Source organism: Vanrija pseudolonga, chromosome 3 (genome assembly GCF_020906515.1).
Source record: "Vanrija pseudolonga chromosome 3, complete sequence".
Classification (NCBI taxonomy): Eukaryota; Fungi; Basidiomycota; class Tremellomycetes; order Trichosporonales; family Trichosporonaceae; genus Vanrija; species Vanrija pseudolonga.
Genome location: NC_085851.1, coordinates 2619523 through 2632134, shown reverse-complemented (window position 1 = coordinate 2632134; position 12612 = coordinate 2619523). Strand labels below are relative to the sequence as shown.

Here is a 12612-nt window from a genome sequence, read left to right as displayed (position 1 = left end):
TTCACAGACAATACAAGGCAGCCCACACAATGGTCCACCACGCCCACCACCACGACGCTGACCCGGCTCTTGCTGTACGTCGTGGCTGGCTTCCGCCTCCTCCCTCTCCTCCACTAACATCCCCCGCAGGCCGGCGGCATCCCCAACGTCGCCAACGAGAAGGCCGTCGAGGAGGCGCTTAACACGGACCGTGCGGTGCAGGACCAGTCGTGAGTCGCGAGCGAGCACAGCCAGCGGCGGGCATGCCCTCGCTCCTGCCTCCCCTGCCCTCGGCCGGCACCCCGCGTCGAGAGAGCTCGCGCTGACGCGCTCGCTCAGCTACGTCAAGCAGGTGCTCGAGGCCTACGTCTCCAACAAGAAGAAGCAGGGCGACGACGGTGACGAGATCAGCAAGAAGCTCTTGTGGATCGAGCAGCGTGTGAGTGGGCGCAGCCGCCGAGGGCAGCGCAGCGAGGCTGGCGAGGCGAGGTGGCGTCGCCACGTCCCTCGAGGGACTGTAAGCTCACACCCCACCCAGTTCCCCCACTTCAAGAAGGTCGTCGACCAGGTCACCAACGAGAATGGGCTCAAGAGCATCTCTGCTGTTTAGTGTGGATGCATAAGAAGTTTTGTGGTGGATGTCGGCAGGGTGTGGCTTGAGGTGGAATGATGTTGGGCCTCGACTCTACGGACTCCTTGCCCCCTTTCCCTCGCCTCACAGCCCGCTCGCTCCGCTCGCGTGCTGCTCGTGCTCGCCGCTAACAAGATGCTATAATGCATAATACTACTAATGATACGCAACAATGCACTTCTCTTACACTTCGCTCATGCGCGGCGCCTTGCGCTTCTTGCTCCTCCGCTTCCCATCGACCACCTCTGGCTCGTCCGGTGTCCCAGGGCTGCTCTTGGCCACCTTGCTCGACGCCTTGACTGGCGTCGACACGGAACGCCCAGCCACAGGAACACCGTTCGGCCTCGCCTTCGCCTTGCCCAGGCCCGCCGCTGCCGCCGCCTTGGGCTTGGCCGGTGCCGACGCAAGCAGGTCCCGGAAGTAGACCTCGAGCTCGGCAACGTCGACATCCCGCACGTTCCTGATGGCGTCCGAGTCGAACACCATCGGCGCAGCGCCAATCGTAGGCGCAACGTCGTACTCGATGACCTCGGCCGTGGCCTGCGTCTCCTCCTCGCCCCTCGACCCCAGCAGCTCGTCCATGAAGGCGTCGAACAGCATGCCCACTGGCGGAAGGGTATGACTTGGGCCGTCAAACACCTGAGCCGGGTGGCCAGCAGCACGGCGCTGCAGAGCCGAGACGGCGACCGCCTCCTGCTCGGGCTCGGCCTTGTCGTCGAGGTCGTCCAAGAATGCGTCCTTGCCAAACATCTCCTGCCAGATGGAAGTGGCGCGCGAGCCCGGAGCAGCAGAGATGGCGCGGGCCGCTGGCGCCGCCGACGCCTGCTGGTAGCCGAAGCGGTAGATCTCGCCAGTCGTCGCAATGCCGACCAAGTGGTGGTTGGCCGAAGGCAGCGCAGCGATCGCCGCAAACTTGGACTTCAAGTGGATCGTCTGCTGGGGAGCGGAGTTGGGGCCAAAGAACGCCAGCGTCGTCACGTCCGTGTCCGTCCCTGTGCCGTGCGCGATGGCGTAGCCCGTTGGCAGACCGAGGAGCACTTCAACCAGTTGGTTGACATTGGAGTGCACTGCCTCGCACGACAACAGGTCCCAAACAGTCACGCCCTTCGGCGCGCCGGTGGCCACGAGGTAACGGCCCTCGCTGCCGGCGAAAGCCACCTTCTTGGCAACGACCGCCGACTCGAGCGTGCGCACAAGCACGTTGCTCTCCGTGTCCCACAAGCTGACAACAAAGCCGTGGGCTAGCGCAACGAGGGTGCCGTCGGGAGAGAAGACCGCCGAAGACACACCAAGCGAGCGGTACTTGAACGTTGAGCGCGACGTCCAGTACACTAATAAAGCGTCAGCTTTAATCACTTAATCGCAAGTCAAGAAAGGAGAGCCCGCGATAGGTCTCAGAAGGTAGAAGTGGGGTATCCTCAGCAATTGTAGGACTGTTGAGCTTGATAAATTTAAGTTGTTCATCACTGAACATCGCGGGCGTGGGGGTGGGGGAGAGGAAACCAGAGAAACAACACTCACAGTCTGTAATGGCAGGCTTCTTGGAAGATTTTCCTAATTTTCGTCAGCCAAACTCATAGACGCCTTCAACAGTGGTCTCCTCAGGATTGCAGAACATGGATTCCCCATGGCCCGGAGGCTCTGGAAAGTTTGTAATGTGTTGTTTGTTTGTCATCACCGGAGAGGTGCAGGAGGGGGGAGGGAGGCGAGACACTCACCATTGTCGCTCTTCTTGGTCTGTCGGGGGTGCCAGATCTTGACAGTGCCAGACGAGCTAGCAGTCAACGCCAGAGGCTCCTGGTCGGGTCCCAACGCGCTGAACGACAGCGAAGCAATGGTCTCCGAGCCGTGGGGACGAGGGTACTGAGTGTTGACAATGTACCGCTCGCCGTTCCAGCGCCAAAACTTGAGGGTCTGGACAAAACCGCCACCCTCGTCCTCGTCACGCTTGCGTCCTTCCACCGTGGCCATCCACTCTGACCGGCCATCGCGAGCAGGAGAAAAGGCAACCTGCTCAACGGCAATCGGCGAAAGCTGCTTGTCGTCGCGCTTCGACACACGGTTCGAGGGGGCCACTTCGAGATCGAACAGCACCGATGATGCTAATGGGTCGATGAACTGCAATGTCGAGGGGTAGGAGGAGGGAACAACCAATGCCTTGGTCGAGGGGTGGACGGCGAGGGGGTACGGTCCAGATGTTGTTGGGCGGAGGGGGTCGAGACGGACGCCCTGGCCGACAGGCGAGACCTGGCCAGTGGCAGCACCGACACGGATGACCGAGCCGTCGGCGAGGCCCATCCAGTACTCGTCCTCGACACCACGAGACCCTTGCCTGACGGTAACGCTAAGTAGTGGCCGGCCGCCGAGGCGGGGGATGTACTCGCGCTTGCCGGAGGCAAGGTGCCACTGGACCAACACGCTCTCCTCACCGACCGAGAGGATCTGGGCGCCGCCAGAGCTGAACGTGAGGGCTGCGACAGCGTGCGCGTGCCAATGCAGTGATGTTGTGGGGAGACGCTTCTCCGTTTCCGCGTACACGGGCTTGTCGGCAGACTCGTCCGCAGCAGCAGCAGCGTCGAGCTGGCGGAAAGCTTGGCCGAGGCCGTGCCACAGTCGGATAATACCACGGCGGTCACCGGTAGCGAACCACTCCTCTTGCTTCGAGCCAGCCTTGCGATCGGGGGCGAATGCGCCGCAGGTGAACTCTTGGTCCGAGACAAACTTGACACAGTTTGCGCGCCAGTGGTCCTCGGCTGGGTCCTTTGGCAACCGGTACACGTAGGCCTTGGTACCCGCGAGGGCGACGAGATATGTTCCGCGAGGAGACATCATCAAAGTCTTGGGCTCGGCACGAAGCTTACCCACGATAGTATGGGGGTGGCACCAATTTTCAGTCGCCGAGGCTGGCCGTGTGACGGGAGCGAGCTGAACTCGGAGCACACGGTGCTGGAGATGCGAGTCGTCGTCCTTGGGCTTCTTGCCGCTCTTGGCGTTGGTGACGGTCGCAAAGATCCACCACTTCTCGCCGACCTGCCCGACACTGATCTGGCTGATCGAGGAGTCCTCCACGAGCCGGATAGTGCGGATGTGGCGCCCCTCGACCCAGTCCCAAATTTTAATGGTACCATCGAGCGAGGCCGTTATCAACTGGAGCTGGTTGGTAGGGTGGAGAATGAGCGCCGTGATGGGCTTGGTGTGGCCATTGCGGTCGGTGGAAGAGAGGGTGGAGAGGCGCTTAAAGTTTGGCGCCTCGGAGGAGTGGACCGCTACGCCGGTGGACGACGCGGCAAAGTAGAAGCTGGTGTGTGAGCATGCAGCTAACCAAGGCACGCGGAGCAGCTGTACTCACCGACCATCGTTCGACCATACTGGAGGGACAGAGGAAACTTCACTCCGTGCGATGGGGATCACGTCCCACGACGGGCCGGCGGCACGTTTTGATGAGCGCGATGGCCCAGCTTTTGGTGTCGACGAGGAAGCCCCATTCGCGCCTTGGGCTGCGGCCGCACTGTCCGAGAGTGGGGCCTTTGTCCTTCGTCGAACGCGCGCCGGCTTGGCGACTGTGAGCAACTCTCCCATTTCTGGGTGAAGTTTGTGAAAGAGAAGTCGAATCTTATAGGCAGCTAGAAGGGCGAGGTTGGGCAAAATTATGGCAACGGAAAGCGGGGCGAGGATAGAAATTTAAAGGGGTGGGCTGAGTAAATAATGACACGCAGAGGGAACTTTTATCTGGGTTACTTGGTTAAGTATTTCCACGTGGCACATTTTGCAGTTTCGCGATCCCTTTGTGCGTCTTGGTCGACAGTGTGGTGGACGTGCTGCTGCCTGCTGGGTGCTCGCTGCGACGGCGACGAGGTGGCCATCGCAAGACTAGACAATCTCGACTCCTATCTCCTCCATAAACACTCTCAAAATGGCACTCGACTTTGTCCTGCCGGTGATCCACGACAACGAGGACGGCTCCTGGGGCCCTAGCACCAGCACCATCCCCGCCCAGTTCAAGGAGTGAGCACCCCTCGTCGTCACACGAACAACAAAAAAAGTCGGAGACACTAACCACCCACTAGCATCCCTTACGCCCCCTTCTCCAAGTCGGACAAGATCACCCGCATCGCCGACTGGCATGACCCCGCTGCCGAGGGCGCCGCTTCCTCCAACGCCCGTGGCGGCCGCCAGGCCTTCTCCGTGTCGGCCAACCGCCGCCCCGGTCGCGAGGCGTACGGCGCTTCCGAGGTGAACGCGTTCGGCTACGTGCACGACGAGGACGAGAAGAGCTTCTCGCTCGTTGACAGCAGCAGCCGCGCCGCCGGCCGTGGACGCGGCGGTGCCCGTGGACGCGCGACCCGTGGTGTCCAGCCTGCGCGCCCCACTGCCGGCCGCGGTGGACGCCTGGCTGCCCCCACCGGCCGCGGCGGCTTTGCTCAGCGTGGTCGTGGCGGCGGACGCGGTGGCTACGGCGGCTACGACAAGCCCCAGCGCACCCGTGACTCGTCGGTCACAATCGGCGCCGACTGGCAGCAGCTCGAGGAGATCGAGTTCTCGCGCCTCAACAAGCTCAACCTCGGCGTCGACACCCCCGAGGAGCTCTCGTCGTACGGAACCCTCCAGGCGTACGACCGTACATTCGACCGCATCAACACCCGCAACGAGAAGCCCCTCGAGATCCTCGACCGCGTCAGGTACAACACGACGACAAGCGACGACCCCATCATCCACCAGTACGCCGACAAGAAGGAGGCCCAGATCTTTGCTACCGACTCGATCCTCGCTGTGCTCATGTGCACGCCCCGCTCGGTCAACTCGTGGGACATTGTCCTCGACCGCCGTGGCGACCAGCTCTTCCTCGACAAGCGCGAGGGTGGACCCTTCGAGTTCCTCACCGTCAACGAGAACGCTGCCGACCCTCCCCCCGACGCCGACGGCGACAACAACCTCAACTCGGCTTCGTCGCTCTCGCTCGAGGCTACCTACATCAACCAGAACTTCTCGTCCCAGGTCATCGAGGCCAAGTCCAAGGCCTACACCCCTCGCCCCAACCCCTTCTACTCGCCCGAGGAGGAGAGCGAGCCCCTTGCCTCGACCCTCTACCGCTACCGCAAGTTCGACCTCTCGGTCAACGAGGAGGAGGACCTCAACATCATTGTCCGTACCGAGGTCGACGCGTACGTCGGAAAGAGGGACCACCTCATCACCGTCAAGGCTCTCAACGAGTACGACTCGCGTGCCCAGGGCGCCAAGGTCCTCGACTGGCGCAAGAACCTCGACACCCAGAAGGGTGCCATTGTTGCCAACGAGATGAAGAACAACTCGGCCAAGCTCGCCCGCTGGGCTGTCCAGTCGTACCTTGCTGGTGCCGAGGCCATGAAGATGGGCTACATCTCGCGTGCCAACCCCCGCGACGCTCAGCGCCACGTTATCGTCGGCACCCAGTCGTACAAGCCCGTCGAGTTTGCCCGCCAGATGAACGTCTCGCTCGCCAACGGCTGGGGTATTGTCCGCACCATTGCCGACATTGCCCTCAAGCAGCCCGAGGGCAAGTACATCCTTGTCAAGGACCCCAACCACCCTATCATCCGCCTCTACAAGGTCCCCGAGGACGCGTTTGAGGCCATTGACGAGGAGGAGGAGGAGGAGTAGATCTTTTTGTTGTTACTTGATGCATAGCCTGATTGATGAGGCGTGGTGGGTGTGGGTGGGCGTGTGGGTGAGGCGTGGTGGGTGTGGGTGGGCGTGTGGGTGCGCTTTGTGTGCTGGCGAAGTGAACATACTGGTTGCACATTGTTGAAAGGCCAGGCAGGCCGCGGTTGTTACAGCTTGTTGTTATCCGGCTTCGTCCTCCAGCAAAGACGCCGGACATTGTGTCGCTGAACCATTGCGAACGTTGGATTGGCCGCTGCTGGTCGCCCGATCGGAGGGCGAAAGCAATATACTTTGGCATCCAAGCGCCCCGGCCACGTCGTGGGGACATGGGGGTACCGTGCAGCGTGCAGTCGCGTGTGTCGGTCCTACGCGTGCCGAAAGTACTGCCACCCGACCCAGTTTGCGATCGCGAACCACGCCGTGACGGGAACGAGCAGCGGGACGAGGTACTTGTAGTGTGTATCTGTGCACAGTTGGTCAACGACGGGGAGGCCGACGTCGAGCTGTTGTGTGGTGTGGTGTAAGTGAACGGGTCGTCGGCGGGGACGGGCCAGCCACGTACCGGACAGACGAGGTACGACAGCGCGAGGAGGGCCGCGAGACTGCCGCCCACGGCACACCCGACTGATAGGGCGTACATCCGCGTCGTGGACAGGCTTGACGTCGTCGCGCCCTCGAGGGTGGGCTGCACGTATGGGCTTTTGTGCGTTTCCATTGTTGTTGCTTGCAATGGACAAGGTGAAACGTGAAGCATGAATTGCGGGTTGTGCCTTTCTTCTGTCGTCACCAAAGCCAGTGGAGCGGGTGGGGGCAAGTGGAGGCACTCTCGGCAGGCACATTGAACCACCACCCACCCCATCCTCGGCCAGAACCCAACATTGACCGCGACTGTTACTTCTCACCAGTTAAACTCTACACCACGCCATCGCATTCAAGGCCCACGCCAGCACCAGAACTTACCGCATCGCACACAAGCCAGCTCCCATCCCCAGACCAAGGTGTAGATGTCGACGTGCCCCCTCGGGGACCGCTAGCTCACTAGCTATGAGCACGACAGATAGGCTGGACGACGCGGCGTTCGTCACGCCACCGCGGGCGCGGCCAACGCTCACGACGCTCGTGCCACCCGGAGCGACGAGCCCGTCTGCCCCAAACCCGTCGCCGAGCGCGAATGTGAGCTTCGTCAGCGGCTCGACTGGCTCCGCCGACGGCGGGAAGAGGGTCCTCAGACGGCTGAGCGCGCTCTTCCACCACGCTGAGGGGCCAGAGTTTGCGCACCAGTCGCATGAGCTGCCCGAGAGCCCTATCGCAAGCGACGATGAATTCCCCATCGGCGAACCAGGGCCGATCGAGGACCGCGTCGGGCTCAAGGTCCTCGTCGTGACGTGGAATATGGGCGACGCACTGGTGAGTTAGTCATGCGCGTGGATAAGCTGACGGCAAGCCAAAAGGTGACCTTGCGGTGCTTCTTGGCGACGTGCCGCCCTACGAGCCGCCACCAGAAACGGTCGGCGTGCCGCGCCTCCCGCTCGAGAACAAGCACCCGTACCATATCGTGGTGTTCGCCGCGCAGGAGTGTCCCACGCCGAGCGGCGTGCCCCGCGGACTCGGCGGCGGCGTGTTCAAGGGTGCTGGCCTGCAAAAGTCGGATACTCAGAAGCATAAAGATGGCAAGCCACACGCGAAAGAGAAGGAGAGGGAGGACAAGGCGTTCAAGGAGGCGCTCAACGCCAAAGATAAGAAGGCAAACGGCTCCGCCAAGACGACGCTCGAGACGGTCAAGGAAGGCCAGTCCACTGATTCTGGAGCGGCGCGCACGCCAGCAGACGAGCTCCCCCCGCCACCAGTGTGCGTCGACGACACGACACAGGGCGGTACCTCCTCGCCGCCGCTCACGCCGTCGTCGCTGCACGCGCCGTACGGCCACCATCGGGGGCAACAGGGTGCCAAGGGCTGGAGCGCAATGCTGGAAGGTGGGTGGTGGGTCGGGACTCGCTGACACCGCAGAGTGGTTGACTGCTGGCCCTCCGCAATTGCACCGTACTAACCCGGACCACCACCCTATCCATCCGTCGCCGTTACATGGAACTGGGTATTCGGCGGATAGTGACACGACGCCGAGGCCGACGCCCGTGCCGCCGGCAACGCCGATCGGCGCCCCGCCTTATCCTTCGCCCATGTCGGACGCGTCGCCAGCAGCCGAGACGCCGCTCGAGTCCGTGGCTGCTACGGCGCCGGTGGCCATCGCCATTCCGTCGTCGGGATCGACAGGGATCAACCGCTCGTCGTCTATCAAGTCTGGGCTGGGCAGCTCGATCCCCATCTCGTCATCCTTCAAGTCCGGCAGCTTGGCGTCCTCGTTCCCGTTCAAGATCCCTCAAGGTCGCTTAGGCCAGTCAGCAGACGGGGATAACGGTCTCCTGTCTCCGCCGAGTATCACTGAGCTACCGCGCCACTTGGCTGCCAAATCCGGGGACTGGCTTGTCACCCGCTCGCCCTCGGACAAGGCACTCGAACGACAAATTGAGCGCCCGCACGAGCAGTTCCAGGTCTTCCGTCAGCCTGGCGCCGGGCCGTACGTCAACGTCGCGAAGGAGCGATTACTGGGCCTCTACCTCTCTGTTTTTGTCTTCAAGGGCTGCGAGCACCTCGTGCAAGGCGTGGACAAGGACTACGTGACCACGGGTCTGGCAGGCGGCCGCTTTGGCAACAAGGGTGGAATGTGGGTGTTGATTGACTGCACAATCTGACCCACCAGCGGCATCAGCCTCAACCTCGGCGGCCACCGCCTGATGTTTGTCAACGCACATCTGGCAGCTCACACAGATCGGAACCAGGCCCGGCTCGACAACATCCAGAAGATCAAGTCGGAGCTCAACCTCGACTGCTTCCTGCCACCGGAAGATCCACGCGCGCAGCTCGACGATATCACTGATCGCTTCGACACGGTCTTCTGGTGCGGCGATCTCAACTTCCGAGTCGACATTAGCTTGCTGCATGCCAAGTGGCTGCTCGAGCAGAAGAGATACAATGACGCGCTCATGTTCGACCAGCTGAAGAAGGCCATGGAGGATCCCAGGACGACGCCATTGCCCGGGTTCCACGAGGCGCCGATCGATTTCATGCCCACGTTCAAGTACGACGTGTGGAAGTCTGTGCGCGCGACGAACAGAGAGATGCGGAGGAGTATTCGGAAACGCAAGGGCGACCGGACGGAGAGACAGTCCATGGACTCGGTGAGACCCGGCGGTGCGCTCGAGTTTGTGCCCGAAGGCGATCACGAGCACGAACATGATAGCGATGGACGGGTCGGCCCTGTTATTGAGGTCCCGGAAGAGTCACCATCGCACAATGCCGCCCAGGAGTCTCCAACGCAGAACATTGCCGACATGTTCCCCACACAGATGTCCCCTATCCCGACGTCACCGGATCTTCCTGAGGCCCCGCCAGATTGGCACTCTGTGACATCGAGGTCGAGCTACTACGATGGCCCGGAATCAACGGAAGGCTTCACACAGGATGGCTTGTCGCAGTCTGTTGCGTCGTCCTTTTCGCACATGTCCTCCAGGGCGTCACCGGCAGAAGGCCACCGCCGCAAGCCGAGCTTCATCAAGGAGAAGGGCAAGCAGATGCTCGGCTTGCTGGGCATCGGCCGGCCAACACCACCGCGGAAGCAACGCGCACTCTCGCCCAACCCGGCGTTTAACCCTGATCGGAGAGCATCGTTGTCGTCGTTCCGCTCACTGGCGATTTCTGAGGATGCTCAGTCCGCGGTTTCCAGTGAAGACGGATACCCGTCGGCCGGAGCGGCAAGTGCTGGCGAAGGCGGTGGACACCACCGACGCACAGCGTCCAACGCCTCGGCAAAGCTCCTCAGCTCGCCTCCGCGCGCGCTTGGTGGTAGACGGTTGACGATGCTCCGGCGCACCGTGTCCGGCCGGACGATCAAGGACGACGAGGCTGTCGAGGACGACGACTTTGACGACACGGTGGATAACCGCGTCGGTGTGTACGACACAAGCAAGAAGCAGCGTATTCCGTCGTGGTGTGATCGTGTGCTCTGGAAGTCGCAGATCATTCCCGACGAGTATGATCTAGGGCTCACGCGGACAGAGACACGTAGCGGCTTTTCCAGGATAGGTCATGCGCTCTCCAACCTCGTGCGGCGGCGGTCTGTCGGGACCTTTGATGGGCCTCCGGCATCGCAAATGCTGCGGTCTGGCGCGATCGACATCCCACACGCGAATGGCTCCGCATCGGGAGCACCAATCTCCTTCTCGCCCGATAGCCCATTCTCGGCCACGTCGTCCCTCAGCGCGTCGCCGACCCAGTCGCTGCGGCGCAAGCTGAGCATGGTAACACCGGACTCGCCTAGCCGGCGGCGCCGTGAATCGTCCGTGACAAGCAACATCAGCGGCATCATCGAGTCGTCGCCGCTTCCGAAGCCGAGCCGCTCGCGCAGCGTCACATTTGATGGGAACGCTGGTGCGCCGGCGCCGAGGCCAGAGGCGCCTCCACGGCCTGAAGGGCTCGGCCTCCCGCGGTCCGACACGCTCGACAGCCAAAGCAGTGCGCGCGTTACCATTGCGCTGCCCGCGGCGCCTGCGGCCTCCCATCCCGCGCTCCCGAGTACAGCTGCCCGCCCCACATCCCCAAGAAGAGCGAGCACCGGCGCGTTCCCGGCCTCACCGTCCTCGCGCCGCTCGTCGCTCTCGCTCACTGGTCCGCGCCGAAAGTCTGCCGACCCAACGCCAGTGACGGATCTAAAGCCGCCCCCGACGTTCCCGCTGCAGAAGACACGGTCGACGGGCCACAGCCTGTACGACTCGCAAAAGGGGCGCGAGGCGGCGCCATTCAACACATTCGCGCGGTTCCTGCGCGAACTGCCGGGCCGGTTCCACTCGCGCGCGTCCATCTTCCACGCTGCGCCGGAGCCGGCGGCACCAGAGGAAGACCACGGGCAGCGGCGGCACCTCGTTGGCGAGGTCGAGGTGCTGCACTATGGTACTATTGATGATGCTGGGTGAGTGGGGGACGCGCGCAGCCGCATGTGATGGAGCCAGCTAACACACTCAGTATGCGCAAACTCGAAGGCCGCAGCGACCACCGCCCGGCCATTTTCTCCGCTGCCGTGTTCGTAGACTCATAATCTTGTTTCTTCACCTGTACATTGGCGTAGGCCTAATCTGCTATCACTAAGCATGCAAGACGTATATACAATAGGGCCGGAGTTATAGGTTGGCGTCTGCTGCTGTGGTTTTGGTGGTGGGTATATTAGGTATGGGGTGGGTAGGCCGGTCGTCGACAAGGTGATGGCGGGTAGCGGGCAGTAGTGTCCCGGGGAGCGAGCGACAGTGTCCAAGAGACAGTGGCGTGCGTAGGCGTAGTTACGCATAGTGGTGACAAGGTGAGTGACAAGGGTACAGTGGCTAGCGGCGGTGGTCGTCGTCGTCGGCGTCTGGCGATCACGATCGTGGCTAGAACCATCAGCACGGGCCGTGTTGACAGACAGACGCAACTCACCTCGACGTCCCGGAACCCCTCGGGCTCGTCGCCCTCCGCGCCGTAAGCGATGGACACGTCCGCGAGGGGTGCGTCGGCGAGCACGCGGCGCGGCGCGAGGGGCGTGGTCTTCTTCTTGAGCACCGGCGCGGCCGCCTCGCGCGCCTTGGACCGCGTGCGCGCGCTGGGCGAGTCGGGCGCGACGGCGTTCTCCTTGTCGTGTGCGTCGGCGCGGCGCTTGGCGAGCGGCCGCGGGCGGTCGTTGGTAGCAGCAGCAGAGGACGACGCAGACGACGCACTGGGCGGGTCGGCAAAGATCTCGAACTGGCGCTTTGGTGCGGACGAGGAGGTGCGGGAGGTCGGCTTGGCGCTGGCGGAGCTGCTGGACAGCGGCTTGCGGGTGCCGGCGGTGCTAGATAGCGGCTTGCTCGAGAGCGGCTTCTTAGCGTCCGAGCTGGCAGGTTTGAGGGCCAGCGGCTTGCCGAGCAATGAAGAAGAGGAGGACGGCTTGTCCGCCCCGCTGATACCCGTTGTCGTGGTCGCGCGCCGGGACGCGGTAGGCTCGAGGGTGCTCAGCGCGCGCCTGGACGACGTCGTCACCTTCTTCGTCGGCGACCTTGGCGCCGAGCTCGCGCGGGCTGCGGCAGCAGCGGGCGGCGGGCTGTCGGCATAGATTGCGAACATGGCGCCCTTCTTCTTGGTTACTGGCATCGTTGGTGTGGTTGTGATGTGAAGACAGCGACGGCGGTGATAGGGTTGCGCGAGGGTGGTTCAGGTCAGGAGGTGGGTGAGATGTGATGGTGGCGCTGTCGCTCGCTGAATTGGGGCTGGGTGGTGGGTGGGTCGTGCGGTGGTCCTCG

The 12612-nt window shown here is 62.7% G+C and overlaps 6 protein-coding genes across 6 annotated transcripts; 3 read left to right on the top strand and 3 right to left on the bottom strand.

Moving 5' to 3' along the window:
* The first annotated feature begins 1 nt into the window (after window position 1).
* Window positions 2–594, top strand: LOC62_03G004603 (uncharacterized protein). Its single transcript, XM_062771123.1, has 4 exons — window positions 2–74; window positions 130–209; window positions 319–418; window positions 518–594. The coding sequence occupies exons 1-4, from the start codon at window positions 30–32 to the stop codon at window positions 587–589; spliced, it is 297 nt and encodes a 98-aa protein (XP_062627107.1). The 5' UTR covers window positions 2–29; the 3' UTR covers window positions 590–594.
* Window positions 595–735: 141 nt separating this feature from the next.
* Window positions 736–4216, bottom strand: WDR75 (WD repeat-containing protein 75). The gene is made up of 4 exons (XM_062771122.1): window positions 3960–4216; window positions 2329–3908; window positions 2132–2164; window positions 736–1941 (listed from the first exon to the last, which is right to left on the bottom strand). Exons 1-4 carry the CDS (start codon window positions 4187–4189, stop codon window positions 794–796), a joined length of 2991 nt encoding a protein of 996 aa, XP_062627106.1. The 5' UTR covers window positions 4190–4216; the 3' UTR covers window positions 736–793.
* A 307-nt stretch (window positions 4217–4523) lies between these two features.
* Window positions 4524–6247, top strand: CNB01420 (Eukaryotic translation initiation factor 3 subunit D; the record flags this gene model as incomplete). The annotated part of the gene is made up of 2 exons (XM_062771121.1): window positions 4524–4615; window positions 4678–6247. 2 exons carry the CDS (start codon window positions 4524–4526, stop codon window positions 6245–6247), a joined length of 1662 nt encoding a protein of 553 aa, XP_062627105.1.
* Window positions 6248–6615: 368 nt separating this feature from the next.
* LOC62_03G004600 (uncharacterized protein) lies at window positions 6616–7004 on the bottom strand (the record flags this gene model as incomplete). The annotated part of the gene is made up of 2 exons (XM_062771120.1): window positions 6616–6753; window positions 6813–7004. The coding sequence occupies 2 exons, from the start codon at window positions 7002–7004 to the stop codon at window positions 6616–6618; spliced, it is 330 nt and encodes a 109-aa protein (XP_062627104.1).
* Window positions 7005–7149: 145 nt separating this feature from the next.
* Window positions 7150–11459, top strand: INPP5J (Phosphatidylinositol 4,5-bisphosphate 5-phosphatase A). Its single transcript, XM_062771119.1, has 5 exons — window positions 7150–7657; window positions 7695–8223; window positions 8258–8972; window positions 9009–11273; window positions 11327–11459. The coding sequence occupies exons 1-5, from the start codon at window positions 7295–7297 to the stop codon at window positions 11397–11399; spliced, it is 3945 nt and encodes a 1314-aa protein (XP_062627103.1). The 5' UTR covers window positions 7150–7294; the 3' UTR covers window positions 11400–11459.
* LOC62_03G004598 (uncharacterized protein) lies at window positions 11460–12463 on the bottom strand (the record flags this gene model as incomplete). Its single annotated transcript, XM_062771118.1, has 4 exons — window positions 11460–11727; window positions 11774–12206; window positions 12280–12390; window positions 12435–12463. 4 exons carry the CDS (start codon window positions 12461–12463, stop codon window positions 11716–11718), a joined length of 585 nt encoding a protein of 194 aa, XP_062627102.1. The 3' UTR covers window positions 11460–11715.
* Between the last annotated feature and the right edge of the window lie 149 nt (window positions 12464–12612).

Excerpts from the sequence above, each read along its gene's own strand:
- LOC62_03G004603 (XM_062771123.1), top strand. The coding sequence starts at position 30 with ATGGTCCACCACGCCCACCACCACGACGCTGACCCGGCTCTTGCT. Across the intron at positions 75-129 it reads ACGCTGACCCGGCTCTTGCT|GCCGGCGGCATCCCCAACGT; the intron begins GTACGTCGTGGC and ends CATCCCCCGCAG. Across the intron at positions 419-517 it reads TCTTGTGGATCGAGCAGCGT|TTCCCCCACTTCAAGAAGGT; the intron begins GTGAGTGGGCGC and ends CACCCCACCCAG.
- WDR75 (XM_062771122.1), bottom strand. The coding sequence starts at position 4,189 with ATGGGAGAGTTGCTCACAGTCGCCAAGCCGGCGCGCGTTCGACGAAGG. Across the intron at positions 3,909-3,959 it reads GTATGGTCGAACGATGGTCG|CTTCTACTTTGCCGCGTCGT; the intron begins GTGAGTACAGCT and ends CTCACACACCAG. Across the intron at positions 1,942-2,131 it reads GAAGCCTGCCATTACAGACT|TGTACTGGACGTCGCGCTCA; the intron begins GTGAGTGTTGTT and ends ACGCTTTATTAG.
- INPP5J (XM_062771119.1), top strand. The coding sequence starts at position 7,295 with ATGAGCACGACAGATAGGCTGGACGACGCGGCGTTCGTCACGCCACCG. Across the intron at positions 7,658-7,694 it reads GGAATATGGGCGACGCACTG|CCAAAAGGTGACCTTGCGGT; the intron begins GTGAGTTAGTCA and ends GCTGACGGCAAG. Across the intron at positions 8,224-8,257 it reads CTGGAGCGCAATGCTGGAAG|AGTGGTTGACTGCTGGCCCT; the intron begins GTGGGTGGTGGG and ends CTGACACCGCAG.